General features: G+C 37.0%; 1 protein-coding gene across 2 annotated transcripts in view; it reads right to left on the bottom strand.

Annotated features, from left to right (window-relative positions):
- Window positions 1-22739, bottom strand: part of ALCAM (activated leukocyte cell adhesion molecule) — a 213081-nt gene extending 190342 nt beyond the window's left edge. For both annotated transcript variants that reach the window (XM_030940482.1, XM_030940492.1), the window contains exon 1: window positions 21965-22739. In XM_030940482.1, the coding sequence (XP_030796342.1) occupies window positions 21965-22037 (73 nt within the window). In that variant the 5' untranslated portion in view covers window positions 22038-22739. The remainder of the gene's footprint in view (window positions 1-21964) is intronic.
- Window positions 22740-24257: the final 1518 nt, after the last annotated feature.

Below are 24257 nucleotides of genomic sequence, written 5' to 3'. Positions count from 1 at the left end.
CATTAAAAAGTGGGCAAAGGATATGAAGAGACAGTTCTCAAAAGAAGACACTTATACGGCCACAAACATATAAAAACAAAGCTCAACATCACTAATCATTAGAGAAATGCAAATCAAACCACAATGAGATACCATTTCATCCCAGTCAGAATGGCGATTATTAAAAAATCAAGAAACAACAGATGCTGGCAAGGCTGTGGAGAAATAGGAATGCTTTTACACTGTTGGTGTAATGTAAATTAGTTCAATCATTGTGGAAGACAGTGTCGTGATTCCTCACAGACCTAGAACCATAAATACCGGTTAACCCAGCCATCCCATTACTGGGTATACACCCATGGGGATAGAAATCATTTAAGATACATGCACAGGTATGTTCCTTGCAGCACTATTCACAGTAGCAAAGACATGGAATCAACCCAAATGCCCATCAGTGATAGGCTGGATAAAGAAAATGTGTTACATAAATACAATGGAATACTATACAGCCATAAAAAGGAATGAGATAATGTCTTTTGCAGGGACATGGATGAAGTGGGAAGCCATTATCCTTAGGAAAGTAATGCAGGAACAGAAAGCCAAACACCACATATTCTCACTTATAAGTAGGAGCCAAACAATGAGAACACATGGACACAGGGAGGGGGACAACACACACTGAGACCTGTTGAGGGGGTAGGGGGAGGGACAGAATCAGGATAAATAGCTAATGCATGCAGGGCTTAATACCTAGGTGATGGGTTGATAGGTGCAGCAAATCACCATGACACACGTTTACCTATGTAACAAATCTGCACGTCCTGCACATATATCCTGGAACTTAAAATAAAATTAAATATAAAAAATAAAAAATAATACTAATTTTGCACTAGTAGTTTATTTTAAAATAATGTACATATTATAAATGTTCAAATCAGATAAAGTATATACTTAAAAAATACAAAGGCTTCCCTCCTATCTCATATTAGCAAGCCTCCCTTTCAGAGATGCCCATTATTAAGGTTCCTGTGTGTTTTTTAGGAAAAAAAAAATCTATGTATATATGAGCATACAAGTAGGTATATGGTTTTGTGTGTTTCAAAACACATTCCATTTTAAGCAAACATACCACACACTGTTTTGCATATCTTTTTTTTCTCACTTTCATCCCTGTATTTTTAATAAATAAGGATAAAGAAAATTGTAGTGGGATACTTTTTTACATAGCAGAATTTTTTTCCTCTTTTCTATTTGAATGTGTCATATTTGTCATATTTAATACACCGTCTTTTCCACTTTTCTTGTATAAATAATAAATACCTAACATTTCTGAAGTCTTTTCTACTTGCCATTCACTTTGCTCATCACTTTCCAAAAATTATCTCTTTGTTCATTCAACAAAGAATTCATATAAATACTATTATTCTGTTCATTTTACAGATAAAGAAATTGGCTTAGAGATTTTACTTGCCCACCACTTAAGTTACTTGTTTCAATTATTCTTTCTTCCATTTTTCTTTCATAAAATCCTTAACATACTCATTCAATCTTTACTGTCTAAAACGTGACTGCAAAATCTCATGGCTTTGAATCCTCAAGAGCTAAAGATCCACATGTTGCGATTAGGATCATTTGGAATCTAATTATTAAGTTCAAAATATACCAATTATATATTTTTTGAAAGAAAGAAATATCTGGTTTCTTAACCCTAATAAGTTTTCTTAGAAAAATATTTCTACAACCAAATATTTAGTGAAGCTTCAGGTCCAACATCCCCAAAATAAAAAATCATAAACAATTTGAACCAGAAGGAATCTTAAATTACAGTTTATTCCTATTAAATTACAGATAAGGAAAATGTTGCCTTTATTACTAAATTTATCAAATTTACCATCTTTCTATACTAAACTAAGTTTAAAGAGGCAGCAGAACATCTCTGCTTGGAGTATGGTATATGTATAACATTTTGTAATACTATAAGAGTTAGAAGTTCCTGAGTCTTCCTCCAAAGTAGTATTTCAAATGTGAGGAACTAGCTTTTTCCTTCAGCAATTGCGTGCTGTTTTGTTTTTGTTGTGGGACAGTTGTCTGCGGAGATGAGGAATCATGGATCAGTGTTCTCATCACAGCTATTAATTCACCTTTTACCTTTTCCTTCACAAGGTCTTTTCCCTTCTTTACAACAACTGTATTCTATAGGTTTAATCATTTTTTTTCTCTGAACCAAATCTAATTTCTCTATATTATAAATACAACATTATACTTTCCTGAAAAGTTTGTTCAGTGTTAAGCAGAGGAGAGTATGTACTTCCTGTCTTTATATTTTCCACACTCTGTTACTGCTTGCTTATACTGTAATGCATTTTTATTCCTATGTCTCAATTATTTTATTGATGGTGCACGGCGACTGGGAAATCTCAATCTGCAAAATGTCATACGCTTAGTGCTTCATTATGGATACTGATGAGAACAAAAAAGTGCAAATTTTTAAAAAAGAGATAATGCAAGCATCATTTTTATTTGGCAGTAGAATAAAGTCTCACAATCCCATGGAAGGGAGCCCACTCAGTTTTAACCTAATGTCGTCATTGTACAAGCAAAGAAGCAGAACAGAAATATGAAGTGATTAACCAAAATCTCAGGGCTGCTGGTAAAGGTAGGACTGGGTCTCCTGTTTCCTTCTCCAGCTTTTCACATCGCTCTACCACTGATCACTACTAAAAGCCCTCAGCTAGAAGGAAGTTCCCGGTCTCAATTATTAACTTGACAATGATCCTGGTAACCATTACTGATTCAATAGTGATGAACCAACGTTCATTACTAAATATTTTTCCATTTAATCACTAAATAATAGAGTTAGTGAAGCAGACTATTTACATAGAATCTGTTTTCTTAAATTCTTTCTTATTGTATTGTATGTGAAGCAACTATATTTAACAATGTAGGTGTGTAGTGAACAAGTACAGACAGGTTCTGCTGTGAGAATCAATGTTATTTTTTTTAAAAGTTAGTACCTTCTGTATCCTTCAAACATCTAAAGAGAAAAAGCTAATAGAGTGTGCAATATTTCCAGAAGGCAAAGTAAACAAACAACAAAAAGTAAAGTAAAAGATGATCTTATGTTTGAAATGTTTCTGAGCTTTGTTTGATGGTTTCTTGATTGTGTGTGTTGAGTGTGTGTGTGAGGGTGGGAAGGATTATTTATTTTATTTGTATTTCCGCCTGCCCTTCCCTGTAGCAGCAACCTCATTTGGAAGCTCAGCCTGTGAGACTACTACATACTGCTGTGGAACATAGAATTAGTCCTCAGTTACTCTAAAGATTTATCTTGTGGAAAAAATCTCAAGATTTCTCGGATTGGAGAATGACCTGGGGTAAAAAGAAGAGGCAAACTGAAAATTTGTCAATTTGAACTATCACTAACATTCACTATAATTTTACGTAGGGTAAGACTGAAACGATTGGAAAAATAATGTTTATTGGGTAATTTGCTCATGCTACCTTTGATGGGTGCTTTCAGATGAAAGAGTTAAGATCAAAAGAATAACATTCCAAACACTGGGGAGTATGCTTGGAAAAGGAATATAATGATACTCGTTATCTGGTCTTTCCTGAATTAGCGCTTTGCATCTAAACATGTATGCTTCTTTTAAATACACCTAGCTTGATGGGAAAGAATATACTTTCCACACAAATTTAATTTTAAATGAAAAAACCTTCAATTCACTAAGGAAACAATTACATATATATGTTGACTGTGGTATAATGACAAGCCCAAGTCTAGACTGTCAGGAAGCAGGGTCTAATGCTGGGGACCCATGGGCAATAGGGATAGGAAGGCAGGCTATAGAGAAACATCTTGCACAAATTAGGCATTTTGGGTAATGTCTACAGCCAATGAGAATGGATTTAATTGGGCTCTATTTTTGAAAACAAAACAAAACAAAGAAATCTGTAACTAGAACCAAATCCATTTATGCTGGCCTTGAGTATTTCTATTCAGTTGGCCCATGCATAAACCACTGTGCAGTTGATTCAAAACAGATGTAGAGGCACCTGTTCTAACAAAAGACATTTTACTGATTCACTTCTGTCTTCCTAACTCGGCTTTTCTAATATTAATTTCTTCTTTCTTCAGATTTGTTTACCCAAACTTCCCTTTTCAGAATTTGAGAAATCACCTACTTGTGTCTCTGTTATACTCATTTCTTAATTTTAACTTCCTCTATAGTCTTGGAAGGTCAACTCTTCGGGTGAAGAGAAGCAGAAGCTCAATGCCCAAGTCTTACTTCAGGCCCATCAATGCCTAAGTTTAGAGTAGATCATTCAATAGTATGTGCTCCATTCGCCCATGAGGGAGTAGTTTTGAAAACACTGTTTTTCTAGATTCTCACTGGTTCAGTTATGGAACTGAACCTATATAGACAAGTCTTCAGCACCCACCACAGATATGAATATATTCAGATGCACTCAGTTGAAAGTCAACATGTGCATGGCATATTTATATAATTGTACTATTCAGTAATATTCTTTAGACTATTTAACTGAGCTTTAGTTTCATTACAGAATTAAGGAGACAAATACAATTCAGAATTCCTAAAATTTAATAAAGAACCATAAATTCACATCTGCTGTTGTAAAACTTGACAAACATTGTTAAATTTGGACAAAAATGCTCTGGATTTCAAGACATTCTTGCATCAGAATTTCTCTGTAGGAAGTTTCTTTCCAGCCATTGCTCTTCCCACTTCAAAATAAGAAATTAACTGAATGTTAGTTATTGAGCAGAGATTCAAATTTGGGCTTACTAGAATGTATTACCAATTAAGTGTCATGGCAAAGCAGTAAAGAAAATTTTACATCATGATGCTACTGGTCCACATAAACAGTTTGTTGTAATTTTAAACAGCAAGTTCCTTTTCATGCTGGCTTTTCATCTTATCTTTCCTTCCTCTCTGAAGAGTGGTCCACTCATTCCTCTCCCCGTTTCTCTTCAGTACAAGCTGCTCCTTTAAGCTTCATTTGTCCTCCAGCTTTTACAGAATACTCTCTTTTACTGGAATCACATCTTTTACTCTAAAACTTGGCTTTTCAATCTAATCCTATTTACATGTACAAAAATAAGGCTTGTTAATGATGAAAATTATTTCACCGCATTAACTCCAGATTCTATTTCCATGGAAAATTGAAAACTCTATATATTTTTATATGTTTGTGGAAAGATTATTTTGTTGGGTGACAAAATCATGAATGTGAAGCCTAGATTACATGCCAAGAATGCAGGAATCAGACAGTATTTGTCTTAGAAATGGATGACATTTTTTCAAGTAATAGAAAAGATTTTTTTAAATATTGTCACGTAGCCTCTTTGATTAATCCAGAATCTTAACTGATCACTGATAGGGCCCAACCAGGTTTATATATTTCAACAAAGAGAAAATCTTGCTTACTTGGTTTTATTTGATAATGCCTTTGCTCTGGCTACCTTTTGATACATAAACTACACTGCATTCAAAGTCCTATATTTAAAAGGGTGAAAGTAAGATTACAATTTATAATTTAAAAAATTAAAAAGGGTCACAGTTTTTAAACTTAAAATTGGTTTACAAATATATTAGCCATTCTTTTGTAAAGTACTATTTTACATGGAGTACAGCAAGCATTTAATAAACGAGAGTTATCAGTGATAATGTGTTGTATTTATATTGGTTTATCTGGACAAGTATTTTAAATAATATATTAGAAAAGTCTTAGAATTTCTGGGCAAGAATTCAGAAGGCAGCTTGCCTTAGAGACCAAAGAAGTAAAAATTTACTAACAAGGTAAACTGGAAAGGTGATATGGGAATTGGCAGAGTAAAACCATGATACAGAAGTTAAAATTCTGAAGGACGGGGAAGGATCAAAAGTAAAGTAAGTAAATAAAACAAAGCTTATAAAAAAGGCCTTAAGTTGAAAGATTATAAGAATTTAAGATTATTTTGTCCAGAGCAGAGACACCAGACTTAAAACTATTAATTTTCAGCTATCAAATACCATTGAATAATGAGATCTGTGATAAATCCAATTCTGCACTATTTTTATCAGTGAAGACCTATTTCTTAAAATGATATGTTAGTTTCAAGAGCACAAGGTTTATTTTTCAGTACAAATGAAACATCATTTGAATTTATATAATTTTGTTAAGTTAGTGACTGAATTTTAAAGTTCTCTTTCAATAGTCAATAGTTTTGTAAAAATAATACCAGATTTCTCCAAATTTTCTCTAATATTTTACTCTTAACAGTATTCAAGACACGGTCCACAGTACAGATGTATTTTCAGTGGTACAAATATATTAAATACTGCCTGCATTGACTGATCAATCTGCTTATGAAGTCTTTCCTATATTATTTCTGCTAGATTATGAGAAATGCCCTAATCCAAAGATTTAATCTAATAATTAAAAATAGAAGAACTAGTATTATCGTTCATTCACTTTTATTTTGAATGTATGTCTACAATTACCCCGTGGGAGAAAAAGTAGTTTTAGTATCTTCACAAACTTACAGTTTTTAAAATAAATTAGTTTAAATAAATTTATATAATTCTCAGGATGATCTCACATTTAATGAACAGACTATGTTCAATATCTATGGAAACTCAAGAAGAGTACTTATGTTAACTTGGATTGGCACCCGGGAGAAATCTAACTTTATTCCACTTGTTTTAACACTCAATTTGCATAGCATGGGTAGAACAAGGCAAATTCTTTTTAGGACCATATTTTAGGAGAGTTGTCACTCCCTCAATTTTTAAAAGAAATTGAATAATTTTCTCAGTGTAGATATATTTCTTATTCATACAATATTATATGTTGTTTAAAATAGGCTTCATTAATAATTAAGAAATTAATTTTGACTAATGCCTTTATTCAGTTTTCATATATGTACTGAGAATGTACTATGTATCAGTAGACTAAGAAATCCAACTTTCACTAATGCATTTATTCAATCATCATGTATGTACTGAAAATGTACTATATATCAGTAGACACTGTGTAGAAAAAAGATTAAGTAGACACATCTCCTGCCTCCGGGAACATAAAAATCCACTAAGGGAGAGGGACAAGAATAAATAGGCAATAAATGAAATGAACTCTGGAACTCCAGAGGACAGGCACCTTAGAGAGATCAGGGAAGAATTTCTGGAGGAGATGGCATATAAACTGTGTTCTGAAGAATAGGGATACAAGTTATTCAGGCAAAGAGAGGGTGATTGGAGAGGGTGTGGAGGAAAGGGTGTTCTTGAATAAGACAGAGACGTGAATAACAACCCATCCAGGAAGCATGAAGGGCATGGCACATTTAGAAATATGGCTAGCACATGGAATTCCAAGAAAAATTGTTCTGAGAAATGTAAGAAAAATTTTAAATGCTATACTAAAAAGTTACTATTTTACCCTGACTATATTGGGAAGTGTCTGAAGTATTTGACGCAGAGCAGTTATAAGAGTCGATTCACATCTTATGTCACTCTGATGGCAGAGGGGAGAAAAGATTAGAAGGGACTAAACAAGCTTGAGAAATACATTAGACTATCTTTACTTCTTTTGGTTTCTTAAAATATGATCACTGGGCTCTATTTTACTCTTGTATAGATTCTGAATCTACGGAGTCTACATAAATGTCTTTTGAGCATACTCACTTTTATACTCCTAAGTTACCTATGGCCTACTTACACTAATGACGTAAAACAATTGCTTTTAGACACTGTAAACTATAGGCTGCAAAGCATCTCACTTTTAGCTTCAAATTCACATTTAAATTTATATTTCAACCTCAGGATTGCAATGCAATGATGTTTCATTATCAGATGGGAATGATGATACAATGAATATGATACTAACAATTAATAGATAAAGTCTTGGAGTTTGTGAATAGCTTATTTGTTTTATAGAGTGAGTAGATTCAAGGTTATGCCCAATAAATAACATGACATCACTCTCATTCGTATTCTATTTTTTGAGTGGAAAGAGAGGTAGAGTGGAGAGGAGCTACAGCTGACAATTTTATAATTCTGAACCTGTGGCCTCTTTATATGTAATATCTATGTGAATCAGTTGGGTGTATAATCGTATTTTGGGGAAGTGGGAAAGATTAACTGAGATTTAATTTATTTAAACACTTGAATAATACTAACACCTCTTAAGAGCTCACTATTGACAACCACACTGTTTTTAATGAACTTTATGTGTATTAATTTATTTAACTTTCACAGCAATCCTACAAGATAGGTGCTATTATTCCCATTGCGTAGATTAGCACAGGAAAGGGTTTAAGCAACTTCCCCAATGCCACCCAACTGGGAAATTGGAGAATGGAGACACAGGTTTCAAAACTATACGATTTGGCTACAGACACCATATTCTCAAACTCTAATCTATAATGGAAAGTAAGCACAATAAAATGGGCACTTACTTTAAAAAGTATTTTAAATTGTGATTTGTTAAAACTGTGATGAAGAACCCACAGGCCTTTATCACAAAGCTCCCTTCCCAGTATGACCATCATGACAGATAATCTAATTGCAATATGAGATGTTTTAAATCTGTTTCTATGTTGGCAATTCTTAAATATGCCAGAGAACTGGATCATTTCATTTACTGATAAAATTTTAGTAATAAACTAGGAGGTCTAATGTGTGATATTATACAATATTGTATAGAATGTAATAAAATCGTTTCCATTTCAAATTTAAAAATGAGGCTCATCATTGAATTTTTTTTCTTAATTAGACTTCAGGTAAAATTATTGCTCAACACTGATTCAAACATACAAGTGTGTGTGCATATTCTTCTTCTAAATCAAAGTATAGTTGTGAATCTTAGAATTTTTGAGCTGTGAAGAAATCACATGGTACAATACTTCCATGAGAAAAATGAACCTCATAAAAGGTAAATGAATTGACAGGGTTATATACAGAGTGGCTAATAACTCCCTTATGAAGAAATATCCTAGGAGATGTCTTATAAAATTGAAACCATTTAAATTTTTTAACCACATTAGTGGATTTGTGAAAAAAATTATAAATTTTTGAACAATATCAACCCAACAACTTCTTTCATCATAACAAAATTAAAAGGTAAAGTAATAATAGATAAGATGATGAATATCAATTTAGCTTGAAAATACAATTTGGGGTTATCTAAATCAAGGGAATATATAAGAAAATAAAAAAGAAAGAAGACCATTTCCATGTGTGAGTATAGACCATTTCCATGTGGAAATCTGTAACCATTTGGTTAAAAATCTAGGCAGAGTAATTTTAAAAGATTTCCTCTACTATTCAAATATGTAACAATTTTAACTGAATAGCTACCACAAAATTAACATGAAAACATGCATTATTTTATCATTAGAAATAAACTTTGTTCTCTTTTGATGCCTTGGTATATTAAAGTATGCTTCTCAAGAGTATACCTACTTCAATCATGTCTAGTGATTTATTATGCAAAAAGTACAAACAACTAAAAACTGGGGCTTTAAAACACATATTATTGTAGAAGCATTTTTTGAATTATATGAATAGAAAGAGGATACTATTCAATTTCCAAAATATCCTTAATATTAAAATTATAGGTTTTTAATAATGTTCACTATTAAATTAGAGGTCATTGGAAAAATCATAATAAATGGAAACATCCTACAGTGCTCATAAAAGGAAAGTAGTGGAGCTCCCTCTATTGAATTATACTTGAGAAATAATGTATTTAAAATCGTAATTTTATTATCAAAATGACTGCATGATAACAATCAATAAATTTTTCTTTCTAAGGTCTAATATTTTCAGATTACAGAAACACATATAATAATGTAAATTTCTGAGAATAATATAGCACATTACATATGTCTTTATAATTTTAACACTTTTTTTCATTTTTATTTTTTGTTTGGGGAAAATTACATTTTAAAGCTATAATTTTCAATTATGTTCTTTTGTTTTTCCTGAGATGGTAAAACTGAAAGGTTACTTGACATTCGTTGAGATTATGAAACATTCTAATAAAATATACTTTCCAGTTTTGTTATGGAAGCCCAAAATATATTCAGATGGAACTGAAATGTTTCTCAATCAGTACAATGAAGTATTTCACAAGTTTTTCTGATGTGAATAACTAACATTATTATGTTACTGAAAAATGTGATTCATAATGATTATTATTTGGTTGGGTGTCTACAATGTGCCAGGCACTGATAAACATAATATAAACTCATTACCTTCTTGAATATTCCTACCAAATGAACTTGGTAATACTGCTATCCTCAACTAACAAATGAAAAAACAGACAAAAGCTAGAAAGCAAACTCATGCTCTGACCCATAGCCCAAGCTCTTGAGCTCTTATATAAAGAAATCTATGCTATGCATTGACAGTCTGGAGTCTCTGAGCATAGAGAGTTCATGAAGAGCAAGCAGAGAATAGGTCTTCTAATACCATGGAGATACGGCCATACTGTCTACCATCAAATCAGATGAAACCATCTGGATGGAGAAAGGTTTTGTTTTAATAAACAGATAGGTATTTGCCATTCTAGTATGATAAGAGAAGCTATTTAATCTTATACTAAATAAGCATTTGTCAAGCAGTTCAAATCATTTTCAACCAAACACTTCGGATGGATTCTAGAAAATTATAACCTCCAAACCATACCCTGAAACCCTATTCCTTTTTTACTATTTTATAATTTCTTTTAGAAAGGAGACATTTTCTAACAGCAAAGAGGAAAACAGCTGAGGGGATAAAGGTTTTGTTTTAATGAACAGATACGTATTTGCCATTCTAGTATGATAAGAGAAGCTATTTAATCTTATACTAAACAAGCATTTCTAAAAATATATATATATATATTTGAGAACTAGGCAAGCATCCATTGAGGCTGGGTGGAATATGGGGATTTGTGTAATGGAGTAAATCCAAATATATATTACATTTTACTCGTAGATCTGACATCAAAACCGTTATTCATACTTAGACCCATGACCATCTCTGCAAAAATACAAAACCTATACCTTATAATTACCATAAACATTCTTCTTAGAAAGTGTCATACCTATCACCAGGTAGGGAACATGCTTGCAGAATAAAGTATAAGTGCCCCAAATTTGAACATCTAAAACTAAATACCAGGCAGAAACTGCTTTATTCATGAAATTACAGTATGTGCATACAAACATTACCGCCATTATGAATATTTATCATTTATTTAAAAATATTACTTTCAGCATATACCATATGGTTTCAGCAAAATCATATACATACTGTTGTTTTCTATATAAAAGTGACTAAAAGAGATTTTATTCCTACTTTCCTTAATGGGTTAAAAAATTACAGACTGAAAAATATTTAATGGCACTGATTTTTAAAAAATATTTGTAAAATATTGTACTTTTTATCAGCTTATAAAAAATTCTGACAAGCTTTGTTGGAGGAATTGTTCAAAAGATGATTTACTTAAGCCTTAAACTTGTTGGAAGAATTGTTCGAAATACGATTTACTTAAAAATAACAGAAGTTTGTTTAGTAATGACTATTATATAGGGTGTACAAAGTGGCATTAGTCAGACCACCCATACAATGTATACTGTACCTACAACGGACTAATACAAATATTTAGAAACCATTTCTTTGTGTTGAAAACCGGTATTAAATATACTTATGACTCAAATGTGGCTGCCTCTTAATCCTGATTGTACAGAGTATGAATCTTACAAAATGGAAGAAGTGATGGCTTGTAATTACACAGTTTATGTTCTAAAAGTTAACAATCTTATGTGGAAAGAACAATAATAAAAATTCATGGTAAATACTGTCTTTTCCCATTTTTGGCCCAATCTCATATATAATAAAGTTAGGCACCAATACAGCTTTGGCCTTGTATGTGAGTTTGTATGCCTACTACTCCTATAATTCTAACTTTTCCAATAAGATTTAAATAAATGAAAATCAACTGATTATACTGGTTAAAAAAAGGAATATAATACTACAGATTTATGAAGAGAGTTTAAGAAAGAGGCATTCTCTTACTTTTTTGGGGACGTTTTTAAAAGATGTGTACTCTTTGAACAGTAATTTTAGAATTTCTTTCTAAGTGAAAAACACATATTCTTTGGCTCAGTAATTTCACTTCCAAGACATTTTACCAACAATTGTCATCAATTGCTTATATGGACAATAACGCGTATTAGGATGTTCACTGCTCTTGTTTGTAATAATAAAAAATTGGAAACAACTTAAACTTCCAGGAACTTGTGAAATGGTTAAATTAATGATGATAGTACAATAAAATCCAATACAACCATTTTTAAAATGAGGTAGAGCTATATGTGCTGCTATGAGACAAATTTTTAATCTCCAAAATGTACTGCTAAGTGAAAAAGGAAAGGTACAAAATGATGTATATTGTATGTTTCCACTTTATTTTTTAAGTAGGGAGGTATACATACAAATATTTACTAATATGTGAATATTTCACTAAGACAAATAAATCCTCTTCTAGATCCCACAACTGGCAACTCAGTTAGGGAGATTACGGGAAAGTATTTGAATAACTTCAAGAAATCCTTGGTTTTTGCCTCAACCTTCAAAACTTCTTTAGTTTTCCTGAAAAGGGATAGGCACATTTTCAACTCCAGGAGTTAGAAACCGTGTTTCTTACCACCTTAGCATTCTCAATCATGTTATTTCCTCAGCCCACATCCTTTGCTAGATTATTCCTCAGCACATAGGTCAGATATCACTTCCTGTAAGACCTTTTTCTCAGCTTCTCCTAAACCCCAGACTAGATCTGGCTACTTTGTTGTAAAATGGTATTCATTTGTTCTTGTGATATTTACCAAAATTTCTAGCAAATAGTTATAAAGTTAATTAATTGATATCTGTTTTCCTGAGAGAACATAACATCTTTGACTGATAGGATCTTGAATGTAATTAGTTTATTTCCATGTCCCCAAGCACAATGTATAGTACATATTGAGCACTCCATTAATATTTGTTGAAAGCTGTTATGTATGCTGAATGATGAATTGACATGAGTTTTAATTCTGGATTGGCCAACAATGTGACCTTAGTCAAGTAGTTAAGTAATTTTTAGGTTCTTTACAGGTCAAAACCTTTAATCTATGAGTCTAGGCACAAATTAAACTGAAAACATGTCACTAGGAATTGTGGTTAATTTGCTACTGGATTTCAGGTAACCTCTTAACCTGTGGTTTCATTTATTTCAGCTTTCAAATGTGGGGGCTAAACAAAACGATCATCAAAAGAACATTCTCATTTTTCCAACAACCCTTCTTTTACCATATTTTAACTTGTGACAATAAATTGCATGCCTCTAATTCTTCAGAATTCATTCTCTCTCTCTCTCTCTCTGTCTCTCTGTCTTTATTTCTCCCTCCAACCCCCAACACACACACACTCACACACACTGAACTTTCCATAATTTAACTCTGGAGAGAGTTAAGGTTTTAACCCTAAGTGACAGTATTCTTATTCAACACTGCTTGAGCCTCTCAAAAGGTCATATGTTTTGCCCAAGGATCTAGAAGGTGAAAATCGTTAATGCAAGGTCAAAGTTTCTGCAATAAATGTCTTTGCTGTTGTCACACCCTTGACTACAACTGTGTCCTAGCCATACTGTTGGTTGCCACATCAGGTCACTTTTTCCGACTGATACCACTTAGTTTTCACGTACAGAAGAACGCTGGGACTTCCTTCAACATCGCTGATTTTTTTAAAGAACCAAATTGGTAGTGTGATTACTGAGAAATCTCATAGAAGAACAGAATGGAAGTTGTACAATTTGCTGCAAAAAGAATTCAAACTCATACTGAAATAGTTCTTCCCTAAATAACCCCGTAGCTAAGTGTAGCTCCCAGGTGAATTTCAAACAAAATTATTCCCTTGGCATCTGAGGTCACCTTAGTTTCCATTCCAAACCATGGGATCTTTAATGTTTCATATCTACAACATTCTGGAATTCTAGAGGCTACAAACTCACATCATCTTTCTTTCTTATACCTGACATGAAAGGGGAATATAACCCATTAATGATATTTCACTGTAGCTGATAATTAAATTTAAATAGGTTAAAAATATATACTTGGTTAGGATGAAGAGTGCATTTATTACAGTGAAGTACTCCAAGACATATAGACAGACAAGTTACAAATTACTGTGGAGCCTGTATAATATGTTATCCAAAATGCACTTCTGAAAATGAAAAAGGATGCCATTAATAATTGTACCAGCACATGAGGCATAAACCAGGACGGTCTTGGGTACACCAAGATGTATGAATAGTCAACCTACTAATAATGTACATATTAAGCAAGACAGCACCAAAAGATATAAAAGAAAGAAAATAAATGTCTGTAGTAGGTACACAGAAGTTGACAACAAATGACACCATAGGTGTCACCTGGGGAATGGTTAGCTGATTGTACCTCAAACAAGCTGAATTTGGAAGAGTTCAATGTGTAGGTTTCGACCCTGAAACCTTAGAAACTTCTTTTGGCTGCTTACCAAACATTTTCCCATCTTTTAGGGATGGATTCTCACTAGACAATCTCATAAACCAGCTTATTGGTATACATAAGAGCAGTTATTGCCAAGGAAATACAATGCTTCTCTTCCAGCTAGTGCATCCTCTGACTGTAAATTGGCTATATAAGATGTTACATTGGGCCGGGTGTGGTGGCTCATGCCTGTAATCCCAGCACTTTGGGATTATAAAATACAAAAAATTATCCGGGCGTCGTGGTGGGCACCTGTAATTCCAGCTACTTGGAAGGCTGAGGCAGGAGAATCGCTTGAACTCGGGAGGCAGAGGTTGCAGTGAGCAGAGATCGCACCATTGCACTCCAGCCTGGGCAACAAGAGCGAGACACCGTCTCAAAAAAAAAAAAAAAGAACCTCACATTATAATTAGAAGATTTCTTAGTGACCATGAAATCCCCCGCATGGGAAAGTTTACTATATGACTTGAATATTCAGAGCATTAGGTTCTTTAAAAAAAAGAGAGAGAGAGAGAGAGAGGCGGAGTTGCACCATGTTGGCCAGGCTCGTCAGTCTCGAACTCTTGGCCTCAGGTGATCCACCCGCCTCAGCCTCCCAAAGTGCTAGGATTATAGGTATGAGCCCCTGAGCCTGGTCCCAGAATTAGGTTCTTAATAATGAGTTTTATCTCTCTCAACAAAAAAAGCTATACCTGTTAAGGAGACTGGGCAAGTCATGTCTGCCAGTTAGAGGGGCCACTTACTTTCACCATAAAAGAAAGTGTTTGGATTCATTAAGTATAATACCTTCAATAACCATATTTGGCCCAACTCCTCTACTTTTTCTATGTTTCTCCAATAACCAAAGCCTTTTTCATCCTTAATCACAGGTCCTTTACTAATATACATGTTCTTTTCTTTTTGTTTTTCATTAATACTACCAAAGTGCCATCAGGTCTTGATGGCCTGTCCCACTCTGTTCTTTCATGATGGTTTTATTTTCCAATTCAATTCTCAGTGAGGATATTATATCCCCAACTCCCAAACTTCTTGAGAAAATTTCCTAGTAATCCTTGAATGTCAGGTGCTGCCATATGGAGTTTAATTCTCCACAGATGCATTGCTTCTACTCTATTTAATGCAAAAACAAAAACAAAAACAAAAAAAACGTGAAGCAGCTTCTAGGTGTCAAGTTCTTGACTAGACTGAGGATACATAGACAAAGATAATATTTGGTATTCAAAAAATTTATGTTCAACTAAAAAAAAGTCACTAATATCATAATACAATGTGGTAAAAGCTACAGTAAAAACAAGTACAGGGAAAAAGGAAAAGGGAAAAGTTAAGACTCATTTTAGTCATTATCAACATTCCAATGTTGATTCTGTACCAAAGGCAAGTAAGTACAGGAAAGTTTTTTTTTTTTTTCCATTCACAGTTCAAATAAGGCAACCTAGACTCTCTAAAACTATACAGATGGAGAGGATAAAAATCTACTTACATCAATTTCTAAGGTGAAAGTATATTTGAGATTTATCTCCCTCAAGAAAACATTGCGTTGGAATGCTGGTTGATATCTTAATCTACAAATTCAGTTAACTTCTCTGGTTAGAGCTTCATAATAAGTTAAAGTAATCAAAAATAAAGTCTTTTTTTTTTTTTTTTTACAAATTCCAATCTTCCTAACATTTATGGATTTGATATTACTTGTTTTCACTGTTTACAGTAGCCCCATAATCCATTATAAGTAGCAATTTTTTTTTCTAAAAGCAGGTGTGTGAATATCCTACTGGGGAGTCAATCTACCTGGCTACCAACCCAACTCATATCATGAAAAGGGTATTGCTTTATTATTCATTTATTCATGGAAACTCATATGATGCAATAAAAATCTTGCTTCAGAAAAAGGGCCAGGTGAGGGTAAAATTTTTCTAAAACTTGAAATGTGATTTTGCAGAGCTAAACAAATTATTCATAATGGAAGTGTCATTGAGCAAAGGCCAGAAGACTACAGCAATTGCCATGATCATAGTATGTTTTCCTGTGAATGAACATCAAGAGTCTATAATATTTATATGATTTGAAAAGATTGCAAAGGTTTAATTTCATCTCATAGATGTTCTTCGTCTTACTTGGGCCAAGATTTTCCATCAGTTCCTTAAGTGATACAGAAAAGAGCTAAAACAATAATAATAACAGTAATAGAGAAGCAAATCAGAGAAGTTGGACAGCTGTCTAATTTCTGATTAGCCTATTCCCCAGCAGTTTAGTTTCATTGTGTTGAAGTACTATGAATTCTTAGACCAGACAAGTATAGACATGTTCATTGAAGTACCTCAACGCAAAGTCAAATTAAGTAAGCCTTTGGTTAGAAGCTGTTTTGGATTGTGCACAACTCTGATTCCCCTTTCATTTGAATGGATAATTGAGAACTGACTGGATAAGTAAGAGAGGCAGCATTAAAAGCTAATTTCATTCTTGGAACATAGACTACAATAATGGGCTATGATAATAGGTTAGCATAAAACAATTACTGAATACCACAGCACATTTGGAACTAGGCCTATCTGAAATATATAAGGTATTCCATTCAATAATAAGGGAGAAAAGAGAATGTAAAATTTATTATTTAAGCAGAGAAATTAGCTGCATGAAAATATCAGTAACTCCAAAAATACGGTAATGTCTTATGTACTATAGGGAGACTGTAATAACTGTAGGATTTAACCTTACCAAATAGCCTGCAATATCCTCTTCCTGAATATAGAATATCTATTTTAGTCTTGAATTTACTCTCCAGGAAAGGAAAATTCTACCCTAATAAAAAAAGTAATCAAAAGTATAAATGGATTTTTTCCATTTCTTATTGAAAATAAACTAAGCTGAAATCCAAAAGTAATAACCAAATAAATGTTATGACCCACCATTCCCAAGAAACCATTATTTAGTATTCCAGTAATTTATTTCATTCTTCATATGTCACATACATGTGTCACACACATAATGTGTAAGAAATGAGATGAGCCTTTGTGAAAACTTAACAATGAAGAATAACAATAACACCTAATGAGAAATTACATTTAAGTTTCTATGTATACATTGAGACAGAGAGATACTCTTCTATCATAGCTATACCTAAGTGGATCTTCTGCATATCTGGGCTGTAAATTGCATGTGTCTACTTGAGCGAATACCTTTAGGGAGCCAGAACTCTTTGATGGTGTTTTATTCTAAATAAATGGCCAGAACAGAAAGAAGTGTGTTTGGAAATGTAAAACATGGTGATTATAAAGCATTTAAAATACTATCTGACAAACTGCTGTCATCTGACACCAAGTAATACTGACAACTTAGGTGGCACTAAGTTTTACAAAGGCCCATGGTTAGGGGCATGAAAATTTGAGGGAGAAAAAGAAAAAAGAGAGAGAGAAAAAAACATATTTCCATTATTTTAATAAAATGATAAAAGTGATAAGTGGAATAAAGAGTGTTATTCTATTAACAATATAATAAAAGCCTTATTTAATATAGCATGTTTTACTTAAAAAAAATTTGAAATGCTGAGCAAGGGAATTCTAATCTCAATCAGAACCACGCATTGCACAGAAAGAAAATTCACAGATGGGAAATGAAAAAGAGCAGATAAATAATTTTCCCAAGGTCACAACATTCTTACTTGACATAGTTAAAAACTGAACACATGAATACTGACTACAATATAAAATTTATCTAATAACACAAGACTATTAAAATGGGTTTTTATTAATGTTCTTCTTTTTGATAAGTCAATGGTAGACATGCATTTTCATCTGAATGTCTATTAAAAAAGATAAGCAGAGTTTTCTACAAAGTCAGAAAAGGTTTGGAATCTGGTAAGATAAGATATTTTGGATTTCTACAAGTTTTAAAACAAGAGAAAAGTATTAGTATTTTCTATTTCCTTCTGTCTTGCATTTACAACCATGTTGCAAATCAACTTCTCTGTTGAGCAACTTTAGGATGTACAATATGAGGCTTTGCAACATGAACATTTAAGCATAAACCATCATTTATATCTCATTCTAGGTGCTATGTGTGCAGTTTAACTAGGGGCAGGCTTGCAGGAGGGATAGGTCACACTAGCAGGGCTTTCTGAGGTCTACTATCCTTTCCTGCTTTGGGGCCCTCTTTTCCCAGGAGAGTGGAAAGCTAATTTCTCTCCTTCACGCTTTTTCCCCCCCTACTAAGGCTGGGAAGAGTAAGCATAGATGTTATCATGAATTTTTAAAGGTAGAAAAAAAAAGGAAATTAGAAATTGGGGTCCACTGATACTTTTCTAGTAATACAATTTATATGAATTTTGTCTAGACTGAGATCCTTAGAAAAATAGTGTTGAAAAATGACCGTGCCTGCCTAAATTGGTTTTTTACCTTAAGACTTCAGAAACAAAGAGTTTTTGAGCTGGGAGGCATTTCACAGAGTAGGTCTTTAGTCTGTCTTTTTGTTTTATATGAGAAAACTGAAGCCTAAAAAGGTTAAATGACTTGCTTAAGTGCCTGAAGGTAGATGTCCTGAAGAAAGCCTAGAAAAGCAATTTACTGCAAATAAGAGTTCATTAAATTGTAAATTGCTATTGGATTAAATAAATCCTTAAGAAAAAAAATATATATTGGCTTTTAAACAGTTTTCAGTTTTTAAATTAATCAATTTTAGTAGTCCTACATCAATAGTCTTTGAAAGGACATTATTTGAGTTGATGCTTTCCCAAGTCCTTTTGAGATCAATTGATATGTTTCAAACACAATATCCCACTGAAGAAAGCTTTATGTGTGCTCATGTCTTAGGATGAATCTTATATCAGTGAGTAGTTATGAAAAATTCCATAGAGGGGTTCACACAGATGACCCAAGTGAAGAGTTAACTGCAGCGCCCCACCTCCTTGTTGTAAATAATCCAGAAAAGCCTTTTTTTTTTTTTTTTTTTAAGCAATACAAAATGTCACCACAGGCTGACGCTCTTTCTACAAGAATAATGAGATTATTGCTACCTCGGATGCTGAACACACACTTCATTGCTTTTATCTCTGAATTCAGTTTTCGTTTTCCTCTCCTTTCAAAACAGGTAACGTGGCACGCCTGAAATATATCAATGACTATGTAGCGACTACAGGCCAAAAGACCCGGGGAAGCAGTTTCACAAACTCGAGTTTTTGACCTCTACAACTGCACATACACTATTAAAACTGCTCCGGAAATGAAGGGTGGCAGGCGGGGAAGTCAGTTACCCCTCAAATGAAGCCAGCTATTGGCACCGCACCCCCACCCGGCTCTGCTATGCAGAGGGCTCCGAAGGAGGCGCACTCACTGTCCAAGACTTGCTTCCTCAGTGTGGACACGGCGCCTTTAGTGCTGTAACCTTTCCTTTTAAAACACACTGATACTGCAATGAGAATTTCGGCAACGCCAGCTCGGTAATTCACTGAAACCACGGATCTGAGGGTCCAGGGCATCGGATCCTCAGATTCACGGTGGCTGGCTGCGGTGAGCCGGGGCTAGCCGCTCGCCAAAAGCGCGCAGCTCCGTGCCCCCTGGACACACGAGCCTGTGGCGCCAAAAGAATCACCGCGCAGGAGGTCTGAAAGCGGAACTTTCCCCCCTTTAGCAGTTAAATGTGTAAAAATAAAACCTATCCTGCGACGTGGCCCGCCTGTGACGGCACAGAAAAGGAAACTGGGTAAGTGCGTGTGGTCAGGGGTGTGGACGTAGGTGAGATTACATTCTCCAAGTATCGAGAGGGTTAATCGGAAAACCAACTCTGGGCGTGTGGACGTTTGCATCTTACAAACCGACATCACCCTTGTCCTCCCTTCTTGACTCATTCCCTGGCTCCAAAGTGTCCTTTTCTCCATCGGACAGTGGAATCTCGAAAAAGTGAAATCCACACTGTGCCAGGCCCAAGGGGGGTCTCGCCTTTCCATCTACCTCCTCAGCGTTGTTGCACTAGGACACCTGCTTTAAATCCGGTTGAACTATGGTTTCACAGTCCCCGCCCCAGAGCCCGAGATTTGTCAGAGAACGCAGACGCCTTTTTTCCCCCCCTCAGCCTCAGAAACATCAGGTGAGCTCATTACCTCACCCAGAAATGTAACTTTAATAAAGAGATCCGGAGAGGGCACTCCTCCCGCCCACACACACAGCAACGGCAGCAGCAGCAGCTCACAAACACTTGTAATCTCTTCCACAGGCTCTGGCCCCCAAACCCCTCTCCCCGCCAGTTCCTGGGAGAGATTCAGAGGCTTTCAAACCTCTTCTGTGACCTGAGCTTGCCGACAGCTGAAGGGATGTGCACGGATAAAAGGAAGTGAGGTTTTTCTTTGATAAAAACTAAAGAAAAAGCTAAGAACAAACAGGCCAAAATACCAGGAAGTAGGAGTTTAACTGGCAACTGTCTACGCAGGGATAGAAATAAAAACTTCAAAGAAAAAAAAATCCCCTAAATTTTCAGTTTAGGGGAGCAAAGGAACCTGCTGCTCTGTCAGGCAACTGTAAGCGCACAGAATACCCTGTTAGGAACAACTTGTGTCAGCTTCCAGGCGGGTCTGAGGATGCCAAAGCCAGGGGACGTCCCCGAGGGTGTGGAAAGGGATTTCCCGCGAGATATTTTAGTTGTTGGGAATTTTGCCCTTTCGCCCCCCTCTATCTCTCTCTCTTCTAAGACTCAGTACAGAACTGAGAACTGAGGTTCTATGAGCAGGTCCTGGAAATTCACAAGCGTCTCACTGAGGTGTCTCCCAGACCTAGCTACTAATTCCTGTTCAGGCTGTGTTATCTGCCTGCGGTCACCCTTACACTCACCACCCGCCCAGACAATGGACGGGGACCGGAGAGGGGAACGTTGAAACCACGATTTTAAGCATCAGTAGGTTTCTCAAGGTGGGCGTGGGGGGGAGGGGGTGATTAAAGTCCTCTCCTTCTGTACCCCTCCCATCCCTTCCTCAGCTCACCAAGGGGAAGTTACAAGGGGATTTATCACGAAAAAGTGCCGGCAGTTATTTCATCCGACAGCTAAGCGAAAGAAAACTGCTCGGGGCGCAGTGACGTGGACTTGGACACCCAGAGACAGGAGGAACTGTCAGAGGGCAAGAGTCCGCCGCCTAGCTGGGAGTCGCAGGGACAAGCGGAGAGCGTCAGGCGAATCCTGCCCACGGGCCCCTGCAGCCACAACCCCGGAGCACCAAGTTCTTGGAGATTCACCCAGTTTCCCCAGCTTTATGCCCAAACTTGAGCCAACCAGCCAAGCCCAAACGTGCGGCACAGGTGACCGAGCCCGGGGACAGCTCTGTGCCGGGACAGGTCCCCTTACCTCATCGATGCGCCTAGGCGCACTGCCTCGGGGGTCCGAGGCTGGGACGGGGACCTAGGAAACTGCTCCAGGCCCACGTCTGTCTGGGGCTGCTCCCAGGCCCTTGCTCACCTGGCCTGAGGACGGTGGCGGAGATCAAGAGGCAGAAGAGCAGACGGCAGGAGCTGGCCCCCTTGGATTCCATATTCTTCCTCCTTCTTGGAGGGCCACTGACGGAGTCCACGACGCAGGAGGGGGCGTCGTCCCGGGCCCCGCGGTGCCCGCGCGCTGGCGGGTCCCGACGCAGGGGCAGCGTCTTCTCCCAGACACACCGTCCCCTGGGCTGTGGCGCTGCACCTTCGGGTCTCTGCCGCACGCAACTTTCCACCACGCAATGCCCCCAACTCTTCCTCCCTCCCGCTCAACACCAGCCCACTGGCCCTTCGGCTGCTCCTCCGGGGACAACGACCCTCTCTTTCCAGGAGACACTTGAGTAAATCGGAAAGGTGTAAGCGGTTCTTTTCGCTGGTATCTTCTTTTATTTTCCTTGTCTTGGAATGATAATAATAATGGCAGTGGCAATGTGCATGACACACCGGGTGCTAAGAAGGACTCGCAGGAGGCAGCAACGGGGGGCGGCGGGTCTCCTCAGGTGGCAGCCGTGGTAGCAGTGGCAGCGGCAGCGGCAGCGGCGGCAGCGGTCTCAGGGCTGCTCTGAGTAGAGGGACTGGAAGGCGTGTGTAAGCTGCCTCTTTCCCCCTCTCCCCGCCTCCTCCCTCCCTCCGGTCTCCTCCCCACTTCCCCGGACGCGGCGCAGAGCAGGTGGTTGAAGCAAGGATCCGCAGCCTAGAGGCGCTGCAGGACTGAGTCCGAGCCCTGAGCCCAGCTCCGGGATCGGGGAGAACCGTGTGCCCTGTCCTGGCGCCCGGGTAGGCGGGGTTTCACCGCGGCTCCGCCCCCAGGTCCAGGTTCGCCAATAAGGAGAAAGCACAGGAGCCGCGCGCGCCCGGGAGAGCCCTGGGACTAACACTTTCTGTGATGTTGCAGCGCTGTAGTGATAAGGCCTCTGGCTTCCAACGGCCCACCCACCCTCGCTGAGGTTTAAAAATCGACTGCCCTCTTCCTCCACCCATACGCCCATCTCACTGACTCATTCCTCAGGGATTTTTCTCCGCCGTGCTGCTGCAGCCTTCTGTCCTGTAAAGACAATAGTGGGGCAGGGCGGTGGCGGTGGGGAGCGAACCTTGGGTCCAAGAGCCGTAGTAAAGGGAAAAGGAAAGGGCAGGAGGAAGTGGCAAAGGTGGAAACTTGCTTTCTGGGAGTTAACAGGAATAGCTACTGGTTGGCAGGGGCAGTCCCTGTACTGGAATGGTTCCTCCTGTACTTTTCGAATCTCTCTGCTCCCCCTGCTCACTCCCACCACTTCCCTCACCCCCGGCTGGCATAGACTTTGTTTTAAAGAAAGACCACGTGAATCGACTGCCCGGTACCAAACAGAAGATATTTGTTTTTCCCGGGGGAAATTAAATCCGGAATTTCTAAACCGTACTTCGTCAGACGGATTTTCCCAATGTCTACAAAAGCCTTCTAGAAAGCTTGTCGCTTTTTTACTTTGAGTTAAGCGGTGATTTTAAGTTACAGAGAGAAAATTATCAAATTATTTCAGATTAAAAGCCAAGTCCGTCTTGGTCCGTTCTCGAAAGCCAGGCACTCCTGCAGATGGACAGGCTTCTCAGGCAATTTCTAAAGATTGAACCACCTCCCAGGCGGAACATCGGAAGCTGTGTCGCTTTCAAATCAGGCGGAGAGCATGAAGGGATATTTTCCTCTAGAACACTGGGGTGGAGCTGTCGGAGCCCTAAGTGGCTCTAAATCAGGGATGCAGGATCACAACTCTCATCATCAAAGAATAATAAAATCTTGGTCCCTGAAGCACTTCACTGGGGCGTTAAATAGCCTTTCGTGCATCACAGGGTCACCCCTTTGTGAGACTGGTCTCCAGTAGAGGATGCCAGCAAGTAATCGTTACATACTGCACTTTCATCAGAAGACTGCGAGTTACCAGCGAGATTGGAGACTCGCAACACATACATACACACACACACTGATTTTTAAAAGTATTTATCTTTTAGTGTTCAAAACTATTAAGCCCCATCTTCAGCTGTAATTTTTCTCAAAAGCCTGCTTGTACTGCTAGTCCAGTTCTTCTTACATTAACAATATTCTAGAGTAGAACTTTTATCCTATATTTTTTTCTCTCAAAATAAGTAGTTTTTCCCACTTGGTTTAAACATTAACATTTCATTTGCATCTTGTGAATCAACAGGAAGGCTATCGCTAGGAGGCAAATGCCTTTTAACTCTATATTCCATGAGCTAAGTTTGGGTGAAATGCTAGCATTTCCATGGAATCCTTTATAATTCCT

Source organism: Rhinopithecus roxellana, chromosome 1, assembly GCF_007565055.1.
Source record: "Rhinopithecus roxellana isolate Shanxi Qingling chromosome 1, ASM756505v1, whole genome shotgun sequence".
Lineage (NCBI taxonomy): Eukaryota > Metazoa > Chordata > Mammalia > Primates > Cercopithecidae > Rhinopithecus > Rhinopithecus roxellana.
The sequence above is the reverse complement of the archived record's forward strand: the minus strand, read 5'-3'. Positions and strand labels throughout refer to the sequence as shown.